Below are 23,393 nucleotides of genomic sequence, written 5' to 3'. Positions count from 1 at the left end.
AGGTTTCAAAACAGTAAAGACATTACAAATGTCATATTATATATATATATACAGTGTTTTAACAATGTACAAATGGTTAAAGGACACAAGATAAAATAAATAAGGATAAATATGGGTTGTATTTACAATGGTGTGTGTTCTTCACTGGTTGCCCTTTTCTTGTGGCAACAGGTCACAAATCTTGCTGCTGTGATGGCACACTGTGGAATTTCACCCAGTAGATTTTCAAAATTGGATTTGTTTTCGAATTCTTTGTGGATCTGTGTAATCTGAGGGAAATATGTCTCTCTAATATGGTCATACATTGGGCAGGAGGTTAGGAAGTGCAGCTCAGTTTCCACCTCATTTTGTGGGCAGTGAGCACATAGCCTGTCTTCTCTTGAGAGCCATGTCTGTGGCCTTTCTCAATAGCAAGGCTATGCTCACTGAGTCTGTACATAGTCAAAGCTTTCCTTAATTTTGGGTCAGTCACAGTGGTCAGGTATTCTGCTGCTGTGTACTCTCTGTTTAGGGCCAAATAGCATTCTAGTTTGCTCTGTTTTTTTGTTAATTCTTTCCAATGTGTCAAGTAATTATCTTTTTGTTTTCTCATGATTTGGTTGGGTCTAATTGTGCTGTTGTCCTGGGGCTCTGTAGGGTGTGTTTGTGTTTGTGAACAGAGCCCCAGGACCAGCTTGCTTAGGGGACTCTTCTCCAGGTTCATCTCTCTGTAGGTGATGGCTTTGTTATGGAAGGTTTGTGAATCGCTTCCTTTTAGGTGGTTGTAGAATTTAACGGCTCTTTTCTGGATTTTGATAATTAGTGGGTATCGGCCTAATTCTGCTCTGCATGCATTATTTGGTGTTCTACGTTGTACACGGAGGATATTTTTGCAGAATTCTGCGTGCAGTCTCAATTTGGTGTTTGTCCCATTTTGTGAAGTCTTGGTTGGTGAGCGGACCCCAGACCTCACAACCATAAAGGGCAATGGGCTCTATGACTGATTAAAGTATTTTTAGCCAAATCCTAATTGGTATGTCGAAATTTATGTTTCTTTTGATGGCATAGAATGCCCTTCTTGCCTTGTCTCTCAGATCGTTCACAGCTTTGTGGAAGTTACCTGTGGCGCTGATGTTTAGGCCAAGGTATGTATAGTTTTTTGTGTGCTCTAGGGCAACAGTGTCTAGATGGAATTTGTATTTGTGGTCCTGGTGACTGGACCTTTTTTGGAACACCATTATTTTGGTCTTACTGAGATTTACTGTCAGGGCCCAGGTCTGACAGAATCTGTGCATAAGATCTAGGTGCTGCTGTAGGCCCTCCTTGGTTGGTGTCTCTCTCCTTCTCTCTCTCCTTCTCTCTCTCCTGCATTCACTTGTTCGCTCTTTACCACATGAAGCAAAATTCACACGAAGAGATGCCTGTCAACGGCGTGAAATTTGCGTGCGAGAGTAGTGAACTTCAATTCACATACACGGAGTCCCGTACGCAAACGTAATTGTCATGAAAATCCATAATAAACAATTGTATTTGTTCGCTATGTAGTCACTGAGAGTTCTTGTTGTGAGTTCCTTTTGACTAACCTTAGATGTCCTATGGGAGCCACTGTACCCGGGCTAAACAGTTGTTGTGTTGCTAGCTCATGAGGACGTTGTAGCTAATCAACCAGAGCCGTTTATAAACGACTACACCTCGTTATTTCTACTTAAACAGTATACTCTCTTTGTAATCAGAGTCCTGGAGTTTTCCAGCCGAAGCCTGCCTAGGCTATTTCTAAATCAACACAGGTAGGCCAGCACTTGTTTTCAAATATGTAGCCTATTTAACTGACAAACATTAGCCTACTGTCACGGCTCCCACCGAAGGTGGCTCCTCTTCCTGTTCGGGTTGGCGCTCGGCGGTCGTCGTCGCCTGTCTACTAGCCGCCACCGATCCACGTTTTCCTTTTCTGTTCGTTTGGTCTTATTGGTTGCACCTGTCCCTTATTTTGTTTCTTAATGTACGCCTATTTAAGCCTGTTCGGCCCGACTGTGTTCGTGCGGGATTATTTTCTGTCAGTCAGGGTGTGCGTGTTTGTGTTCCTGTCAGTTTGTGCCCTGTGTTTGGTCGGACAATTTTTCTGTCTGTTTATCGCCTATGGTTTTGGGCGTTCGTGTGGGAATCCCATTAAAGACGGTTTTCCCCAGTATCCTCTGCTCTGTGCAATTGACTCTGCACACTCCACTCCAGGCGATTGTGACACCTACACTCCAACACAACAAAAATATAAACGCAATATGGAACACTTTCAAAGATTTGATTGAGTTACAGTTTAAATGACGAAATCAGTCAATTGAAATAAATTCATACGGTCCTAATCTATGGAATTTGCATAACTTGGAATACAGAGATACATCTGTTGGTCACAGTTGGGCCTCAGTTGGACCTCACAATGGGCCTCAGGATATCTATGTGAATTCAAATTGCCATCGATAAAATGCAATTGTTTTCGTAGCTTATGCCTGTCCATACCATAACCCCACCGCCACCATGGGGCACTCTGTTGACAACGTTGACATCAACAAACCGCTTGCCCACACAACACCATACACGTATGTAGGCTGCGGTTGTGAGGCCTGAAACAATGATGAGACGTCTGTAGCATTGTGTTGTGTGACAAAACTGGCCTTTTATTGTCCCTAGCACGAGGTGCACTTGTGTAATGATCATGCTTTTTAATTAGTTTCTTGATATGCCACACCTGTCAGGTGGATGGACTATCTTGCCAAAAAATAAATGCTCACTAACACAAAATAAGCTGAGTTAAATCAGTTTTTTGTGTTAATGGAACATTTCTGGGATCTTTTATTCCAGTTCATGAAACATGGGACCAACACTTTACATCTTGTATTTATATTATTGTTCAGTGTAGCGTAGGGAAAATCATAACATTTCCTCTAATTAATTTTCTACAAACAACCCACACAACAGTATGTCATAGCAACAGTACACATAAAGTGCCTTGTCATAGCAACAGTACACGTAAAGTGCCTTGTCATAGCAACAGTACACGTAAAGTGCCTTGTCATAGCAACAGTACACGTAAAGTGCCTTGTCATAGCAACAGCACACGTAAAGTGCCTTGCCTTGTCATAGCAACAGTACACATAAAGTGCCTTGTCATAGCAACAGTACACGTAAAGTGCCTTGTCATAGCAACAGCACACGTAAAGTGCCTTGCCTTGTCATAGCAACAGTACACATAAAGTGCCTTGTCATAGCAACAGTACACATAAAGTGCCTTGTCATAGCAACAGTACACATAAAGTGCCTTGTCATAGCAACAGTACACATAAAGTGCCTTGTCATAGAAACAGTACACATAAAGTGCCTTGTCATAGCAACAGCACACGTAAAGTGCCTTGCCTTGTCATAGCAACAGTACACATAAAGTGCCTTGTCATAGCAACAGTACACATGAAGTGCCTTGTCATAGCAACAGTACACATAAAGTGCCTTGTCATAGCAACAGTACACATAAAGTGCCTTGTCATAGAAACAGTACACATAAAGTGCCTTGTCATAGAAACAGTACACATAAAGTGCCTTGTCATAGAAACAGTACACACAGTAACTGCCGAGGTTTGGACGAGCTCAACCTGGAAGACTTCAATAGTGCCTTGAAGAATCCACTACTTCATTGGTTCCCAACTCCAGTCCTCCAGTTCTCCAGGGCAATCACACAATTTGTCAACTAATCTTCAGGCCATCAATGAGTTGAAACAGGTGTTTTTTGTCTGGGGCTACAACAGGAATGTGTACTGTTGTGGGCACTGGATGACCGGAGTTGGGCTGTTGGGAGGTACTGGAGGACTGGAGTTGGGCTGTTGGGGGGTACTGGAGGACTGGAGTTGGGCTGTTCGGGGGTACTGGAGGACTGGAGTTGGGCTGTTGGGGGGTACTGGAGGACCGGAGTTGGGCTGTTCGGGGGTACTGGAGGACTGGAGTTGGGCTGTTGGGGGGTACTGGAGGACCGGAGTTGGGCTGTTCGGGGGTACTGGAGGACTGGAGTTGGGCTGTTGGGAGGTACTGGATGACCGGAGTTGGGATGTTCGGGGGTACTGGAGGACTGGAGTTGGGCTGTTGGGGGGTACTGGAGGACCGGAGTTGGGCTGTTGGGGGTAATGGAGGACTGGAGTTAGGCTGTTGGGGGTAATGGAGGACTGGAGTTGGGCTGTTGGGGGTAATGGAGGACTGGAGTTTGGCTGTTGGGGGTAATGGAGGACTGTAGTTGAGCTGTTCGGGGGTACTGGAGGACTGTAGTTGAGCTTTTGGGGGTACTGGAGGACTGTAGTTGAGCTGTTGGGGGGTACTGGAGGACTGGAGTTGAGCTGTTGGGGGGTACTGGAGGACTGGATTTGAGCTGTTGGGGGGTACTGGAGGACTGGATTTGGGCTGTTGGGGGGTACTGGAGGACTGGAGTTGGGCTGTTGGGGGGTACTGGAGGACTGGAGTTGGGCTGTTGGGGGGTACTGGAGGACTGGAGATGGGCTGTTGGGGGTACTGGATTACTGTAGTTGGGCTGTTGGGGGGTACTGGATTACTGTAGTTGGGCTGTTGGGGGGTACTGGAGGACTGGAGTTGAGCTGTTGGGGGGCACTGGAGGACTGGAGTTGGGCTGTTGGGGGGTACTGGAGGACTGGCTGTTGAGGGGTACTGGAGGACTGGAGTTGGGAACCACTTAAGTAGCGGATACTTCAAAGGCACTACTGAAGTGTTCTGGGTTGAGGTTAACTGGCCATTTTGAAAGCTTCAAATCAAAGGAGGTAAGTGAGAGAATAGCCGATAGACTCTCTAAACACAGCGCAGATCGAATACCCATAACAACCACAACATTCCTTGTGATTTGAACACATAAAGTGTCTCGTAATATCAACTGTCACAACTGGTCATTCTGGACACAAAGGTCAAAGGTTAGGAGGCAGGTGAGAACAAGAAACATACTCAGCGTAGCGGTTTTCAGGGTTGAGTTAATTATTTTGTCTTGTACAGTCTAAATTCATGCACAGTACATGGGTATTATTACATCAAGAAATATCTATATTGATACAGAGAACAATCATGTTTCCACGTAGACTTTCTCTCTAAGGAAGCTTGATTCCAGTAGGTTTGCCTAACGCCCCCCCCCCCCCCCCCATACAGTGAGTAGCCAAGTACCTGTCAGACCCAGTGCTTTTTCAATCAACCACCACTGAGCCTTGGCAACCCAAACGAAGGCCTGTCCGACTGTTAGGTTGTTGACTTTTTTCAGTGTTCCAATCAGTGTTCACCTCTTCTGCCTGACTGAGCTTCTAAGATCAGTATAGCCAAGCCTTAAGACAACAGTATCTCTGTGCCCTCGGCTGTGACTGTAGACTCAGCTAGAACACCGTGACAGTAATATTCACACGGTTCCACCACTAATGAACAGCTTGCTGTGAGCACAGTGTGCCTGTACTGCAAAGCTCCAACGAAGAAATTGAGCGATGTTAGGAGAACCCGTTGAAACTTCAAAGGACCTTGAGTGTCAGAGGATACTGTACGCTTTGACCCCTGACCCCTCTGTCTGGACACACAGTTGTCCATCACACCGGTTAGCATCAGCCTCCCACAGAGTGTTTGGCTACAACGAAATCAGCTCGTTGACGCAACAACAAAAAAGCAAAGTATATTGGAGAGTTTCCAATGATAAAATCAATATGCACTATTGTTGTGGGTATGTGTGTGTGTGTGCGTGTGTGTGTGTGTGTGTGTGTGTGTGTGTGTGTGTGTGTGTGCGTGTGTGTGTGTGTGTGTTTGTGTCAAGATGTCACATAGGAAGCTGTTATTTCCTTGCTTCAGGTCCTGAACTACAGGCAGTTAGATTTGGGTATGTCATTTTAGGAGAAAACTGAATAAAGGGTACGATCCTTAAAACTCATATCTGAGGAGCCATCTTTAATACTGATGGACAGTTGAGGAGCCATCTTTAATACTGATGGACAGTTGAGGAGCCATCTTTAATACTGATGGACAGTTGAGGAGCCATCTTTAATACTGATGGACAGTTGAGGAGCCATCTTTAATACTGATGGACAGTTGAGGAGCCATCTTTAATACTGATGGACAGTTGAGGAGCCATCTTTAATACTGATGGACAGTTGAGGAGCCATCTTTAATACTGATGGACAGTTGAGGAGCTATCTTTAATACTGATGGACAGTTGAGGAGCCATCATTAGTACTGATGGACAGTTGAGGAGCCATCTTTAATACTGATGGACAGTTGAGGAGCCATCATTAATACTGATGGACAGTTGAGGAGCCATCTTTAATACTGATGGACAGTTGAGGAGCCATCTTTAATACTGATGGACAGTTGAGGAGCTATCTTTAATACTGATGGACAGTTGAGGAGCCATCATTAGTACTGATGGACAGTTGAGGAGCCATCTTTAATACTGATGGACAGTTGAGGAGCCATCATTAGTACTGATGGACAGTTGAGGAGCCATCTTTAATACTGATGGACAGTTGAGGAGCCATCATTAATACTGATGGACAGTTGAGGAGCCATCTTTAATACTGATGGACAGTTGAGGAGCCATCTTTAATACTGATGGACAGTTGAGGAGCCATCTTTAATACTGATGGACAGTTGAGGAGCCATCTTTAATACTGATGGACAGTTGTGCAAGCACAGCTGTGTGATTCTTCTATCCAAATACTTCTATCTCCCCACACACACCGGTTAGTGTCAAGAACCGCAATGCTGCTGGGTTCTTCCTATTAAACAGTATACCATGTGTATCAAACATGATCCACCAGCCAAAGGACATCCAGCCAACTTGACAGAACTGTGGGAAGCATTGGAGTCAACATGGGTCAGCATCTCTGTGGAACTCTTTAGACACCTGGTAGAGTCCATGCCCTGATGAATTGAGGCTGTTTAGAGGTCGAAAGGTGAATAATGAATCGTTTGCATAATCTGTGTTTATGACAGTGCGCTAGGAGAAACCAATACACTGTTCAATTCATTTCCTTGTTTCCTTGCTGCAGAAGCAGCATTAGGAGAGGGATCATTTATCTCCCCCTACCTAGCTTCCTTCACAACACCTGAGAGAACACACTGTCCTGTCATACTGGATCTGCTACTGGAGGGTTACACCACTTGTGTCTACGGAATATAGAAATAGAAACATTAAACTAAAACTGAAACTATAACGGAAAAAAAACAAGATCATTATTCTGTAAACAGAAAGAAATGAATTAACATAACACAGAAATGGCTCCTAGCCTCCCACACGTAGGCTGTTTTCAGTCCTTAACACTAACAGCTATAAGTGAAACTAAATCATGTAAAAATGTATTAGAAATGTTTTTCTAAAAATGTAACTAAATAAAACAACATTAAATCAGATCTTAAAACTAAGGTTTCCTAATGTTTGGTATATACAGTATATACTGTATATATTTGTATTTATTAAAACACATTACATTCAGGTATCTATTTCATATATGGCCCATCAGAGGAACTCCCCAGTGTTATACCAGTAGTTGGAGACATTAGCTCCATAGTTCACCTCTTATTCTCAGAGTCATCTGGGAGGGTTTACAGCATTCAGCACTGTTACATCAGCTTCTTCTAACTTATCTCTTGCACAATGTCTTGCTAGTAAAGCCAAAGAGATAGTCACCCACCAAGATCATGTCAAGATCCAAGACCTTCTCACCATTTCAAGATCCTCTCTTTAACACATTTCTGTGTACATCACACATTACTGTACAGGGAAACAGTGGCGATCTTCCCAACTGTCAACTCTAAACAAGGTGTGAGACTAAACATAAAAATAAACCACTCTAACGCTCAGTCTCCTGTTTGCATATTTCTAGTAGTGTAGTTTCTTGGTGGTTCTACAGCCTGTGAGGTTGCTCCTACCATTTTGCCCGTTGGCTGAAGAAGTGTGGGCTCTCCATTCCTAGGACCCTCACTCTGTTGGGTCGTGAAGTGATGGATGGGACCCTCACTCTGTTGGGTGGTGAAGTGATGGATGGGACCCTGACTCTGTTGGGTGGTGAAGTGATGGATGGGACCCTCACTCTGTTGGGTGGTGAAGTGATGGATGGGACCCTCACTCTGTTGGGTGGTGAAGTGATGGATGGGACCCTCACTCTGTTGGGTGGTGAAGTGTTGCTTAAAATGGAACCCTCACTCTGTTGGGTGGTGAAGTGATGGATGGGACCCTCACTCTGTTGGGTGGTGAAGTGATGCTTGGGATGGGACCCTCACTCTGTTGGGTCGTGAAGTGATGCTTGGGATGGGACCCTCACTCTGTTGGGTGGTGAAGTGATGCTTGGGATGGGACCCTCACTCTGTTGGGTCGTGAAGTGATGCTTGGGATGGGACCCTCACTCTGTTGGGTCGTGAAGTGATGCTTGGGATGGGACCCTCACTCTGTTGGGTGGTGTAGTGTTGCTTGGGATGGGACCCTCACTCTGTTGGGTGGTGAAGTGATGCTTGGGATGGGACCCTCACTCTGTTGGGTGGTGTAGTGTTGCTTGGGAAGGGACCCTCACTCTGTTGGGTGGTGTAGTGTTGCTTGTGATGGGACCCTCACTCTGTTGGGTGGTGAAGTGATGCTTGGGATGGGACCCTCACTCTGTTGGGTGGTGTAGTGTTGCTTGGGATGGGACCCTCACTCTGTTGGGTGGTGTAGTGTTGCTTGTGATGGGACCCTCACTCTGTTGGGTGGTGTAGTGTTGCTTGGGATGGGACCCTCACTCTGTTGGGTGGTGTAGTGTTGCTTGGGGTGGGACCCTCACTCTGTTGGGTGGTGAAGTGATGATTGGGATGGGACCCTCACTCTGTTGGGTGGTGAAGTGATGCTTGGGGTGGGACCCTCACTCTGTTGGGTGGTGAAGTGATGCTTGGGGTGGGACCCTCACTCTGTTGGGTGGTGTAGTGTTGCTTGGGATGGGACCCTCACTCTGTTGGGTCGTGAAGTGATGCTTGGGATGGGACCCTCACTCTGTTGGGTGGTGTAGTGTTGCTTGGGATGGGACCCTCACTCTGTTGGGTGGTGAAGTGATGGATGGGACCCTCACTCTGTTGGGTGGTGAAGTGATGGATGGGACCCTCACTCTGTTGGGTGGTGAAGTGTTGCTTAAAATGGAACCCTCACTCTGTTGGGTGGTGAAGTGATGGATGGGACCCTCACTCTGTTGGGTGGTGAAGTGATGCTTGGGATGGGACCCTCACTCTGTTGGGTCGTGAAGTGATGCTTGGGATGGGACCCTCACTCTGTTGGGTGGTGAAGTGATGCTTGGGATGGGACCCTCACTCTGTTGGGTCGTGAAGTGATGCTTGGGATGGGACCCTCACTCTGTTGGGTCGTGAAGTGATGCTTGGGATGGGACCCTCACTCTGTTGGGTGGTGTAGTGTTGCTTGGGATGGGACCCTCACTCTGTTGGGTGGTGAAGTGATGCTTGGGATGGGACCCTCACTCTGTTGGGTGGTGTAGTGTTGCTTGGGAAGGGACCCTCACTCTGTTGGGTGGTGTAGTGTTGCTTGTGATGGGACCCTCACTCTGTTGGGTGGTGAAGTGATGCTTGGGATGGGACCCTCACTCTGTTGGGTGGTGTAGTGTTGCTTGGGATGGGACCCTCACTCTGTTGGGTGGTGTAGTGTTGCTTGTGATGGGACCCTCACTCTGTTGGGTGGTGTAGTGTTGCTTGGGATGGGACCCTCACTCTGTTGGGTGGTGTAGTGTTGCTTGGGGTGGGACCCTCACTCTGTTGGGTGGTGAAGTGATGATTGGGATGGGACCCTCACTCTGTTGGGTGGTGAAGTGATGCTTGGGGTGGGACCCTCACTCTGTTGGGTGGTGAAGTGATGCTTGGGGTGGGACCCTCACTCTGTTGGGTGGTGTAGTGTTGCTTGGGATGGGACCCTCACTCTGTTGGGTCGTGAAGTGATGCTTGGGATGGGACCCTCACTCTGTTGGGTGGTGTAGTGTTGCTTGGGATGGGACCCTCACTCTGTTGGGTGGTGAAGTGATGCTTGGGGTGGGACCCTCACTCTGTTGGGTGGTGAAGTGTTGATTGGGATGGGACCCTCACTCTGTTGGGTCGTGAAGTGATGCTTGGGGTGGGACCCTCACTCTGTTGGGTGGTGAAGTGTTGATTGGGATGGGACCCTCACTCTGTTGGGTCGTGAAGTGATGCTTGGGATGGGACCCTCACTCTGTTGGGTGGTGAAGTGATGCTTGGGGTGGGACCCTCACTCTGTTGGGTGGTGAAGTGATGCTTGGGATGGGACCCTCACTCTGTTGGGTGGTGTAGTGTTGCTTGGGATGGGACCCTCACTCTGTTGGGTGGTGAAGTGATGCTTGGGGTGGGACCCTCCCTCTGTTGGGTGGTGAAGTGATGCTTGGGATGGGACCCTCACTCTGTTGGGTGGTGAAGTGTTGATTGGGATGGGACCCTCACTCTGTTGGGTCGTGAAGTGATGCTTGGGATGGGACCCTCACTCTGTTGGGTGGTGAAGTGTTGATTGGGATGGGACCCTCACTCTGTTGGGTGGTGAAGTGTTGGTTGGGATGGGACCCTCACTCTGTTGGGTGGTGAAGTGATGCTTGGGATGGGACCCTCACTCTGTTGGGTGGTGAAGTGATGCTTGGGATGGTACCCTCACTCTGTTGGGTGGTGAAGTGATGCTTGGGATGGGACCCTCACTCTGTTGGGTGGTGAATAGCATGGGGGTGTGGATATGCAAGACAGTGTATGTGTGTGTATGTCTGCATGCACGTGTGTGTGTCATGGTAAGTGTTTGAGCATTGTATCATGTACGTGTGTGTTTTGTGCATGACTGTGTGTTTCTGTGTGTGTGTATATGTGTGTGTTTCTCTATGTGTGTGTGTTTAAGTGTGTGTATGTTTCTGTGTGTGTGTGTTTCTCTATGTGTGTGTGTTTCTGTGTGTGTACTCCACTGCACTGCCGCTAGAGGAGTGTCACTAGTATTTATGCAGATATCACATGTCACATGTACGTCCTCTGCGACGTACTGGTGTGTTGACTTATCACTTGGATCGCCCTATCAGAAGCTGACGATTAGAGTTTCAGGATGGGCAATATACTTTCTAGGGACACTAGAACTACTAGTAAGTAACCCCTCAAGGTGCGCTGCATTTAAAACATTTTTTTGTAATTATTTATTTAACTAGGCAAGTCAGTTAAGAACAAAATCTTATTTTCAATGACGGCCTAGGAACAGTGGGTCAGGGGCAGAACGACAGATTTGTACCTTGTCAGCTCGGGGATTCGAACTTGCAACCTTTCAGTTACTAGTCCAACGCTCTAACCACTAGGCTACCCTGCCGCCCCGTTTTTAACTAGCTAAATCCTGTGTAACAACTAGTAGATACATTGTAATTAGGCAAACATGACATGTAAAAATGCTTTGAAATAGTGTAATTTGGGCTGACAGGTGTGTTGGATCTGTTTTGTAAACTCAACCAGTTTAACCAGATGGTACTCTTTATTTAACAACAACGTTGACTGGAGATATATTCTGAGCAGTGCCTCATGGGTACGTAATTAGAGCCTATTGAGCATAAACTATAACCTCTCGGACACCCAGATGCATCCACAAGGGATCCCAACCTGTCACAGTTGTTAATGAAATCGGGATGCAACGAAGAAGCGAAACAATAAGTTGGTGAATTTAGTGGAAACCTGCCCATTTGAATCAAACATGGTAGCAATAATTTATTGCTACACTTCTGTAATTACAGACGGAAATTAATACCAGTTACATGTTGTTATTACACTGTAACAAGCACCCCCTTAAAAGGTTCAAAAGAAGTGTTACCGAATTGTTTCTTTCTACATCTTCTTGCCTGCTCTTCAGAGGACTGCGTCCTGGTCAGAGGTTAGAGGTTAGAGGTTAGAAGTAGCGTTGGAGAGTGCTGCCACCTGCAGGCCGTAGATGGTAAAGCATTCTAGATGTTTGAGGTTATGAGTAATAATACACTCCATGGCCTTATAACTCATTAAATCACCGCTAGCACGGTCACCTGTACTGGTTCCCCTCCCTCTCTACCTATTTATGAGCTCTACTGTAAAGTCAGCCTGACTGAGTAGTGTTTTTTGGTATAACATAGTACGTACTGTGTGCACAGCAGCATTTCAGTGGGTACAGCAGCCTCTAAGAACGAGGCTATTAATGTATCAAGATAGCTTGGTGAAATGATTGACTTGTGGTATATCAGCATACAATACAGAGGCCTTTCTAAAAAGCAAAGATATAGAAGGGGGGGATGGGGGGGAGAGTGGGGCAGAGTGAGAGAGAGAACGAGAGGGAGAGGGAGAGGGAGAGGGAGAGGGAGAGGGAGAGGGAGAGAGAGAGGGAGAGGGAGAGGGAGAGGGAGAGAGAGAGAGAGAGGGAGAGGTAGAGGGAGAGGGAGAGGGAGAAGTAGAGGGAGAGGGAGAGGGAGAGGGAGAGGGAGAGGGAGAGAGAGAGGGAAAGGGAGAGGGAGAGGGAGAGGGAGAGGTAGAGGGAGAGGGAGAGGGAGAGGGAGAGAGAAAGGGAGAGAGAGAGGGAGAGAGAGAGGGAGAGGGAGAGGGAGAGGGAGAGGGAGAGGGAGAGAGAAAGGGAGAGAGAGAGGGAGAGGGAGAGGGAGAGGGAGAGAGCGAGAGCGAGAGGGAGAGGGAGAGGAGGGTGGGTTTAAGGTAACCTTGTCACTGTCTTTCCTTGCCCACCTCTCAATCCTCCTCTGTCTTTCCTTGCTCACCTCTCAAGCCTCCTCTGTCTTTCCTTGCCCACCTCTCAATCCTCCTCTGTCTTTCCTTGCTCACCTCTCAATCCTCCTCTGTCTTTCCTTGCCCACCTCTCAATCCTCCTCTGTCTTTCCTTGCTCACCTCTCAATCCTCCTCTGTCTTTCCTTGCTCACCTCTCAATCCTCCTCTGTCTTTCCTTGCTCACCTCTCAATCCTCCTCTGTCTTTCCTTGCTCACCTCTCAATCCTCCTCTGTCTTTCCTTGCCCACCTCTCAATCCTCCTCTGTCTTTCCTTGCTCACCTCTCAATCCTCCTCTGTCTTTCCTTGCTCATCTCTCAATCCTCCTCTGTCTTCCCTTGCCCACCTCTCAATCCTCCCCTGTCTTTCCTTGTCCCTCCCCCCCCTCCCTCACAGAGAAGTCTTTAGGAAGCTGTACTTCATATTATAACGCCCATCACTGAGCAAATCAAATCTTTGCAAAACCAAGCAAATTAAAAGAGGTGTCCAAATGGAGAACAAGAAACCATCTTTCACATCATACAGATTCCCGTCTTCCCTAACTCAATTCAACGTGTTTTCCGCACACACGGGATTGCCGTGGCGACAGAATCATCTGTCACCATTCAATATCTCTGCCCATCCCTCCGCTTCTCATTCAATCAAGCTAGCTCTGAGGCATTAGCGACACATTGGCTCACTGCACACAAGGAGCACTGGTAAGTGGATTAGGCTAACCCAGTTATGTCTCCCTCTAAAGACGCCATCATAGCAAACACCAAGCTTTCACTCAGAACAGGAACCCAACATCTTAAGCAACAATCCCCCAGTATTGTATCAGCAGAGCGTTTTCACTTAAATCCTGCGCTTTGTAGGGCAAATCACCTCATCCACCACCAATGAGACTCACGCAGCCTGGGTGATGCATGGCAGCCTTCAGTAAAGACACAGAGTCACATAGTATAAACACAGACAATGGAAATAATGGAAACTATAGCAGTTCATAGGCACACCACCACACCTCTACCATTCCCCTAGCACACCCCTACCCCCCCACCTCCCCGTCCCTCACCCCTGCCACACCCCTACCTCCCCTACCTCACTCTTACCACACCCACACCCACCTCCCCCGTCCCTCGCCCCTGCCACACCCCTACATCCCCTACCTCACCCCTAACACACCCTTACCACACCCACCTCCCCCCTCCCCAGTCCCTCGCCCCTACCACACCCTACCTCACCCCTTCCATAGCCCTACCTCCCCCACATCACCCACCACACCTCTACCTCACCCACTACACCTCTACCTCACCAACCACACCTCTACCTCACCTACCTCACCCCTAACACACCCTTACCACACCCACAACCACCTCCCCAGTCCCTCGCCCCTAACACACCCTACCTCACCCCTTCCATAGCCCTACCTCCCCCACATCACCCACCACACCTCTACCTCTACCTCACCCACTACACCTCTACCTCACCAACCACACCTCTACCTCACCTACCTCACCCCTACCACACCCACCTCCCCCGTCCCTCACCCCTGCCACACCACTAACTCAGACCTTCCACACCCCTACCTCCCCCACATCACCCACCACACCTCTACCTCACCTACCACCCTATTCGTACATACTAGATTCCTGAGCGGGTCAGGACCCACTTGCATAGAATTGTTCCCGAGAGCCGATATCCTGCATTCATTAATTTGTCTGTTTGACATTTGGATAAGAGGGAACCACGTCTACCTTCCTGCTCACTGAATGTCACTGTCAACACAATGCGACCCAACAAGCTCCTGAATTTGTGCATTTATGTTTTTATCCTGATTTAAAATGTTTCCAACCCGCCAGCTGATTTTTTTGCAGCTCAGGCGCAGGTAACCGTGGGTATCCGACCTGACACAGGACTCTAATATATACCACTCCCACCCGTACTCCACAGACACACCTGGCTTACACACACCGAACACACACACACACACACACAGATGGCCCTCTTACCTGAGTGACTTTCTCGGTGACGTGGTGTGTGCGGTCGATGAGCTTGCAAGGGGCTATGATGTCCATGTCCCCCCCGGGCAGCGCGATGAGGGGGTCCGCCCTGAAGTCCACGAAGTTCAGGGTGATCTGAGGGATTTTACTGATGGTACGGTAACGCATGAGGTCTGAGTCCGACGTGGAGTTGAGGATGTTGGACTTGTTGTTCACCGCCCCTGAAAGAACACACTGTCAGAGGACTGTCCAGACCACTAGGACCACACCTGTGTTCAAACACTATATGATATCATTAGAAGTAGTAGGCCACACCACTCACCCCTACCATACAGATACATTTAGTGGGCCACCTCATACAGCCCTACCATACAGATAGATTTAGTGGGCTACCTCATACAGCCCTACCATACAGATACATTTAGTGGGCCACCTCATACAGCCCTACCATACAGATAGATTTAGTGGGCCACCTCATACAGCCCTACCATACAGATAGATTTAGTGGGCTACCTCATACAGCCCTACCATACAGATAGATTTAGTGGGCCACCTCATACAGCCCTACCATACAGATAGATTTAGTGGGCCACCTCATACAGCCCTACCATACAGATAGATTTAGTGGGCCACCTCATACAGCCCTACCATACAGATACATTTAGTGGGCCACACCACTCACCCCTACCATACAGATAGATTTAGTGGGCCACCTCATACAGCCCTACCATACAGATAGATTTAGTGGGCCACCTCATACAGCCCTACCATACAGATAGATTTAGTGGGCCACCTCATACAGCCCTACCATACAGATACAGTGCCTTGCGGAAGTATTCGCCCCCCTTGAACTTTGCAACCTTTTGCCACATTTCAGGCTTCAAACATAAAGACATAAAACTGTATTTTTTTGTGAAGAATCAACAACAAGTGGGACACAAGCATGAAGTGGAACGACATTTATTGGATATTTCAAACTTTTTTAACAAATCAAAAACTGAAAAATTGGGCGTGCAAAATTATTCAGCCCCCTTAAGTTAATACTTTGTAGCGCCACCTTTTGCTGCGATTACAGCTGTAAGTCGCTTGGGGTATGTCCCTATCAGTTTTGCACATCGAGAGACTGACATTTTTTCCCATTCCTCCTTGCAAAACAGCTCGAGCTCAGTGAGGTTGGATGGAGAGCATTTGTGAACAGCAGTTTTCAGTTCTTTCCACAGATTCTCGATTGGATTCAGGTCTGGACTTTGACTTGGCCATTCTAACACCTGGATATGTTTATTTTTGAACCATTCCATTGTAGATTTTGCTTTATGTTTTGGATCATTGTCTTGTTGGAAGACAAATCTCCGTCCCAGTCTCAGGTCTTTTGCAGACTCCATCAGGTTTTCTTCCAGAATGGTCCTGTATTTGGCTCCATCCATCTTCCCATCAATTTTAACCATCTTCCCTGTCCCTGCTGAAGAAAAGCAGTCCCAAACCATGATGCTGCCACCACCATGTTTGACAGTGGGCATGGTGTGTTCAGGGTGATGAGCTGTGTTGCTTTTACGCCAAACATAACGTTTTGCATTGTTGCCAAAAAGTTCAATTTTGGTTTCATCTGACCAGAGCACCTTCTTCCACGTTTGGTGTGTCTCCCAGGTGGCTTGTGGCAAACTTTAAACAACACTTTTTATGGATATCTTTAAGAAATGGCTTTCTTCTTGCCACTCTTCCATAAAGGCCAGATTTGTGCAATATATGACTGATTGTTGTCCTATGGACAGAGTCTCCCACCTCAGCTGTAGATCTCTGCAGTTCATCCAGAGTGATCATGGGCCTCTTGGCTGCATCTCTGATCAGTCTTCTCCTTGTATGAACTGAAAGTTTAGAGGGACGGCCAGGTCTTGGTAGATTTGCAGTGGTCTGATACTCCTTCCATTTCAATATTATCGCTTGCACAGTGCTCCTTGGGATGTTTAAAGCTTGGGAAATCTTTTTCTATCCAAATCCGGCTTTAAACTTCTTCACAACAGTATCTCGGACCTGCCTGGTGTGTTCCTTGTTCTTCATGATGCTCTCTGCGCTTTTAAAGGACCTCTGAGACTATCACAGTGCAGGTGCATTTATACGGAGACTTGATTACACACAGGTGGATTGTATTTATCATCATTTGTCATTTAGGTCAACATTGGATCATTCAGAGATCCTCACTGAACTTCTGGAGAGAGTTTGCTGCACTGAAAGTAAAGGGGCTGAATAATTTTGCACGCCCAATTTTTCAGTTTTTGTTTGTTAAAAAAGTTTGAAATATACAATAAATGTCATTCCACTTCATGATTGTGTCCCACTTGTTGTTGATTCTTCACAAAAAAATACAGTTTTATATCTTTATGTTTGAAGCCTGAAATGTGGCAAAAGGTCGCTAAGTTCAAGGGGGCCGAATACTTTCGCAAGGCACTGTAGATTTAGTGGACCAGCTCATACAACCCTACAATACAGATAGATTTAGTGGGCCACACCACTCACCCCTACCATACAGATAGATTTAGTGGGCCACCTCATACACCCCTACCATACAGATAGATTTAGTGGGCCACCTCATACAGCCCTACCATACAGATAGATTTAGTGGGCCACCTCATACAGCCCTACCATACAGATAGATTTAACGGGCCACCTCATACAGCCCTACCATACAGATAGATGTAGTGGGCCACACCCCTACCATACAGATAGATGTAGTGGGCCACACCCCTACCATACAGATAGATGTAGTGGGCCACCTCATACAGCCCTACCATACAGATAGATTTAGTGGGCCACCTCATACAGCCCTACCATACAGATAGATGTAGTGGGCCACACCCCTACCATACAGATAGATGTAGTGGGCCACACCCCTACCATACAGATAGATGTAGTGGGCCACACCCCTACCATACAGTTAGATGTAGTGGGCCACACCCCTACCATACAGTTAGATGTAGTGGGCCACACCCCTACCATACAGATAGATGTAGTGGGCCACACCCCTACCATACAGATAGATGTAGTGGGCCACACCCCTACCATACAGATAGATGTAGTGGGCCACACCCCTACCATACAGATAGATGTAGTGGGCCACACCCCTACCATACAGATAGATGTAGTGGGCCACACCCCTACCATACAGTATGGGAGCATAATAAAACGTGTGGTTAAATACTGTACCACCAGGACATATAGGGGTCTTTAATGTATTTCAAACCTTCTAAAATACCAAGGAAGTAGGTGCTAATAGATACTACAACATACAGATTCCTAGTTCCTACTGCACTGTTTACCCCTGTGTGTTTACCCCTGTGTGTTTGGTATCCCTGTGTGTTTACCCCTGTGTGTTTACCCCTGTGTGTTTACCCCTGTGTGTTTACCCCTGTGTGTTTGGTATCCCTGTGTGTTTGGTATCCCTGTGTGTTTGGTATCCCTGTGTGTTTACCCCTGTGTGTTTACCCCTGTGTGTTTGGTATCCCTGTGTGTTTGGTATCCCTGTGTGTTTGGCATCCCTGTGTGTTTACCCCTGTGTGTTTGGTATCCCTGTGTGTTTACCCCTGTGTGTTTACCCCTGTGTGTTTGGTATCCCTGTGTGTTTACCCCTGTGTGTTTACCCCTGTGTGTTTGGTATCCCTGTGTGTTTACCCCTGTGTCTTTACCCCTGTGTGTTTGGTATCCCTGTGTGTTTACCCCTGTGTGTTTACCCCTGTGTGTTTGGTATCCCTGTGTGTTTACCCCTGTGTGTTTGGTATCCAGCTCAAATACAGGCAAGGAGGTGGTGTGTATTTTCTTTCTCAAGGTGCAATTCCATTTGGAAATATACCCCTCCCCCTCCCCCTCCCCCTGCCCTCCTCACCCACCTGTGCTGTTGTGGATGGGCCCGACCGTGCTGTACTTCCGACACGACGGAGGCCGCATGGCCTCGATGTCATCCACCGACGACGCCCGCCGTAAGCTGTGGAAGCTCTCGCGGGAGCGGCTGTGTGACAGGCTGCAGTTGGACACCGAGGCATCTGGGTTAAACATCCGGAGGGTGATGCGGGGCGACGACTGGCCGAGGGGCATCGAGGAAGTTGCAGGCTCTGAGCCAAGCAAGGTGCGCTGGTCCTCGGGCCACAGCAGGTCCGGCCTGGTGCTGCTGCTTCCACTGTTGGATCTCTGGTGCTCCAGAGGTAAGGGAGGCAGAGAGAGCAGCTCTCCCAAAGCCAGGGACTTGTGGCTGGGGTGGCTGGGGGCTGGGAGGTACCCAGGCTCCGGGTCGTCCAGAGAAGCCTTGCTATTGCTGAGTGAGCGGCGTGAGGGCAGACGGAGCTTGAAGCCACGTGGCCGGCCTAGAGAAAGAGGAAGAGGGAAGAAGGTGGAAGCAAATTAAACGAGAGAGGAAGAGTAAAACAGAGAGAGAGAGAGAGGGGGGTAGGTATTAGTGGGAGAGAGAGAGAGAGGGGGGGTAGGTATTGGTGGGAGAGAGAGCGAGAGAGAGAGAGGGGGGTAGGTATTGGTGGGAGAGAGAGAGAGAGAGAGAGAGGGGTAGGTATTGGTGGGAGAGAGAGAGAGAGAGAGAGAGAGAGAGAGAGAGAGAGAGAGAAATACATTTAATTGAACTACCGTAAAACTTAAATTAATAGCCCGGGCATTTATTTGCTTCAATCACTGAACACAACCGTTTTCAATATTTTAAGGGGGGCAGCCTGTGAGGAGCCAAGGGGGAAGTTTGTGGTTACCTGTGGGGAGCCAGGGGGGGGGGCAGCTTGTGGTTACCTGTGGAGAGCCAGGGGGGGGGGGCGTTTGTGGTTACCTGTGAGGAGCCAGGGGGGAAGTTTTGGTTACCTGTGGGGAGCCAAGGGGGAAGTTTGTGGTTGAGGTTCTGGTTGGGCTGTTTGTTGTCTGACATGACTTCAAAGTTGAGGATGAACATGATCACCAGGCCATCCTCATTCTTCACCGGCACCACATCCACCAGACACAGGAAACACACACCTGGCAGAGAGAGGGAGAGGGAGGGGGAGCGAGAGAGAGAGAGGGGGGGGGGGATTAGATGACATGAAACACAAACACCAACAGAGGGTTGTAGGCACAAAAGCACAGAGAGCTACACACACACACACTGATGCAGGCTGGCGTTTTTGGGGATGGGTCTTGTCCTTGAGGGAGAAATGAGTCCTGCTAAATAGGCCAGCTGCAAAGTCAAAATTGGCTATTGTAAAAATTCAGGAAACACATTTGATCTTAATTTAAGGTTAGAGTCAGGTTTTATGACTTTGTGGCTGTGCCAGCTAGCGACCACTCTGCAGGGCTGCCTCCAGAACAACATTCATGACGAGAAAGGCTAACCTGCCAGAATAACACACACACACACATATTCAGAAATACACTGGTGCACATCATTCCCACCTAATGCCTTGAGACAACCACAGTGATTTCACTTCACAAGAGCGTGAAAATCTATTGAGTCTTTCAGTAGGAATGAATACAATGAGTCTTTCAGTAGGAATGAATACAATGAGTCTTTCAGTAGGAATGAATACAATGAGTCTTTCAGTAGGAATGAATACAATGAGTCTTTCAGTAGGAATGAATACAATGAGTCTTTCAGTAGGAATGAATACAATGAGTCTTTCAGTAGGAATGAATACAATGAGTCTTTCAGTAGGAATGAATACAATGAGTCTTTCAGTAGGAATGAGTACAATGAGTGTGTCAGTAGTGTCACGCCCTGACCATAGAGAGCCTTTTTATTCTCTATGTTGGCTAGGTCGGGGTGTGACTAGGGTGGGTAATCTAGGTTGTTTTATTTCTATGTTGGCCTGGTATGGTTCACAATCAGAGTTAGCTGTTTATCGTTGTCTCTGATTGGGGATCATATTTAGGCAGCCATTTCCCCACGGTGTTTTGTGGGATCTTGTCCATAGCGTCACGTATCGTTTATTGTTTATTGTTTTTTTTGTGCGGTTCACTTATAATAAAAATGTCGAACCGATTTCACGCTGCGCTTTGGTCCGAATGTTCTTACGACGATCGTGACAGAAGATCCCACAACAACAGGACCAAGCAGCGTGCCCAGGAGGAGAAGGTATCCTGGGCTTGGGAGAAGAACAAGGAGGAGAGGATATCCTGGACTTGGGAGGAGAACAAGGAGGAGAAGGTATCCTGGGCTTGAGAGGAGATCAAGGAGGAGAAGACATCCTGGACTTGGGAGGAGATCAAGGAGGAGAAGACATCCTGGACTTGGGAGGAAATAATGGCAGGAGACGAAAGCCTTCCTTGGAAGCAGACGCAAAGAGAGAAGGGAGGACAGAGACAACGCCGGGGTTCGCGGGCACAACGAAAGCCCCAAAAAACAGCCCCAAATTATTTTTTTAGGGGGGGAACACAGGGTGGTCGGCGGAGCTGAGGAGTGAGCCAGAGCCAATCTGGAAGAAGATGGAGAAATTGGAGGAGAGTGAACGGAGAGAGTCAGAGACCGTCAGTAAGTTGATGGAGAAATTGGAGGAGAGAGAAATGAGAGTTGTTGTGTTGGTATCTAAGGCACGACATTCGCCCTGTTTAAGTAGGAATTAATAAAATGACTGTTTCAGTAGACTCGAATACAATGACTATTTCAGTAGGGTTGAATACAATGACTATTTCAGTAGGAATTAATAAAATGGCGTTTTCAGTAGGAATGAATACAATGAGTCTTTCAGTAGTTGCGCAAACAATGACTGTTTAACTAGGAATTAATTAAAAATGACTGCTTCAGTAAGGTTTAATGGTATAACTTTTGGTAGAGTTGAATTGAATGAAAAGCAAACGTGTTGATTGTGCTTTAACTCCTATTTTGAATGTCAGCAGTGACCCTGTGTATATTTCAGTACTGTAGTTTAATCAGCTCAGCAGTGACCCTGTGTATATTTCAGTACTATAGTTTAAGCAGCTCAGCAGTGACCCTGTGTATATTTCAGTACTGTAGTTTAATCAGCTCAGCAGTGACCCTGTGTATATTTCAGTACTGTAGATTAAGCAGCTCAGCAGTGACCCTGTGTATATTTCAGTACTGTAGTTTAATCAGCTCAGCAGTGACCCTGTGTATATTTCAGTACTGTAGTTTAATCAGCTCAGCAGTGACCCTGGGGATATTTCAGTACTGTAGATTAAGCAGCTCAGCAGTGACCCTGTGTATATTTCAGTACTATAGTTTAAGCAGCTCAGCAGTGACCCTGTGTATATTTCAGTACTATAGTTTAATCAGCTCAGCAGTGACCCTGTGTATATTTCAGTACTGTAGTTTAATCAGCTCAGCAGTGACCCTGTGTATATTTCAGTACTGTAGTTTAATCAGCTCAGCAGTGACCCTGTGTATATTTCAGTACTGTAGATTAAGCAGCTCAGCAGTGACCCTGGGGATATTTCAGTACTGTAGTTTAATCAGCTCAGCAGTGACCCTGGGGATATTTCAGTACTGTAGATTAAGCAGCTCAGCAGTGACCCTGTGTATATTTCAGTACTGTAGTTTAATCAGCTCAGCAGTGACCCTGGGTATATTTCAGTACTGTAGATTAAGCAGCTCAGCAGTGACCCTGTGTATATTTCAGTACTGTAGTTTAATCAGCTCAGCAGTGAGCCTGTGTATATTTCAGTACTATAGTTTAATCAGCTCAGCAGTGACCCTGGGGATATTTCAGTACTGTAGATTAAGCAGCTCAGCAGTGACCCTGGGGATATTTCAGTACTGTAGATTAAGCAGCTCAGCAGTGACCCTGGGGATATTTCAGTACTGTAGATTAAGCAGCTCAGCAGTGACCCTGTGTATATTTCAGTACTGTAGTTTAATCAGCTCAGCAGTGACCCTGTGTATATTTCAGTACTGTAGTTTAATCAGCTCAGCAGTGACCCTGTGTATATTTCAGTACTGTAGATTAAGCAGCTCAGCAGTGACCCTGTGTATATTTCAGTACTGTAGATTAAGCAGCTCAGCAGTGACCCTGTGTATATTTCAGTACTGTAGTTTAATCAGCTCAGCAGTGACCCTGTGTATATTTCAGTACTGTAGATTAAGCAGCTCAGCAGTGACCCTGTGTATATTTCAGTACTGTAGTTTAATCAGCTCAGCAGTGACCCTGTGTATATTTCAGTACTGTAGATTAAGCAGCTCAGCAGTGACCCTGGGGATATTTCAGTACTGTAGTTTAATCAGCTCAGCAGTGACCCTGTGTATATTTCAGTACTGTAGATTAAGCAGCTCAGCAGTGACCCTGGGGATATTTCAGTACTGTAGTTTAATCAGCTCAGCAGTGACCCTGTGTATATTTCAGTACTGTAGTTTAATCAGCTCAGCAGTGACCCTGTGTATATTTCAGTACTGTAGATTAAGCAGCTCAGCAGTGACCCTGTGTATATTTCAGTACTATAGTTTAATCAGCTCAGCAGTGACCCTGGGGATATTTCAGTACTATAGTTTAAGCAGCTCAGCAGTGACCCTGTGTATATTTCAGTACTATAGTTTAAGCAGCTCAGCAGTGACCCTGGGGATATTTCAGTACTGTAGTTTAATCAGCTCAGCAGTGACCCTGTGTATATTTCAGTACTGTAGATTAAGCAGCTCAGCAGTGACCCTGTGTATATTTCAGTACTGTAGTTTAATCAG

General features: G+C 47.0%; 1 protein-coding gene across 1 annotated transcript in view; it reads right to left on the bottom strand.

The window, feature by feature from the left end:
- Positions 1-23,393, bottom strand: part of LOC110536544 (voltage-gated inwardly rectifying potassium channel KCNH2) — a 328,417-nt gene that overhangs the window by 115,217 nt on the left and 189,807 nt on the right. Inside the window, exons 4-6 of the mRNA XM_090189282.1 lie at positions 19,598-19,747; positions 18,631-19,101; positions 14,762-14,973 (exon numbers count right to left, since the gene is read on the bottom strand). Coding sequence (XP_090045408.1) covers positions 14,762-14,973; positions 18,631-19,101; positions 19,598-19,747 — 833 coding nt within the window. The remainder of the gene's footprint in view (positions 1-14,761; positions 14,974-18,630; positions 19,102-19,597; positions 19,748-23,393) is intronic.

This window comes from Oncorhynchus mykiss, chromosome 11 (assembly GCF_057628025.1).
Source record: "Oncorhynchus mykiss isolate SJ-2025 chromosome 11, ASM5762802v1, whole genome shotgun sequence".
Lineage (NCBI taxonomy): Eukaryota > Metazoa > Chordata > Actinopteri > Salmoniformes > Salmonidae > Oncorhynchus > Oncorhynchus mykiss.
The sequence above is the reverse complement of the archived record's forward strand: the minus strand, read 5'-3'. Positions and strand labels throughout refer to the sequence as shown.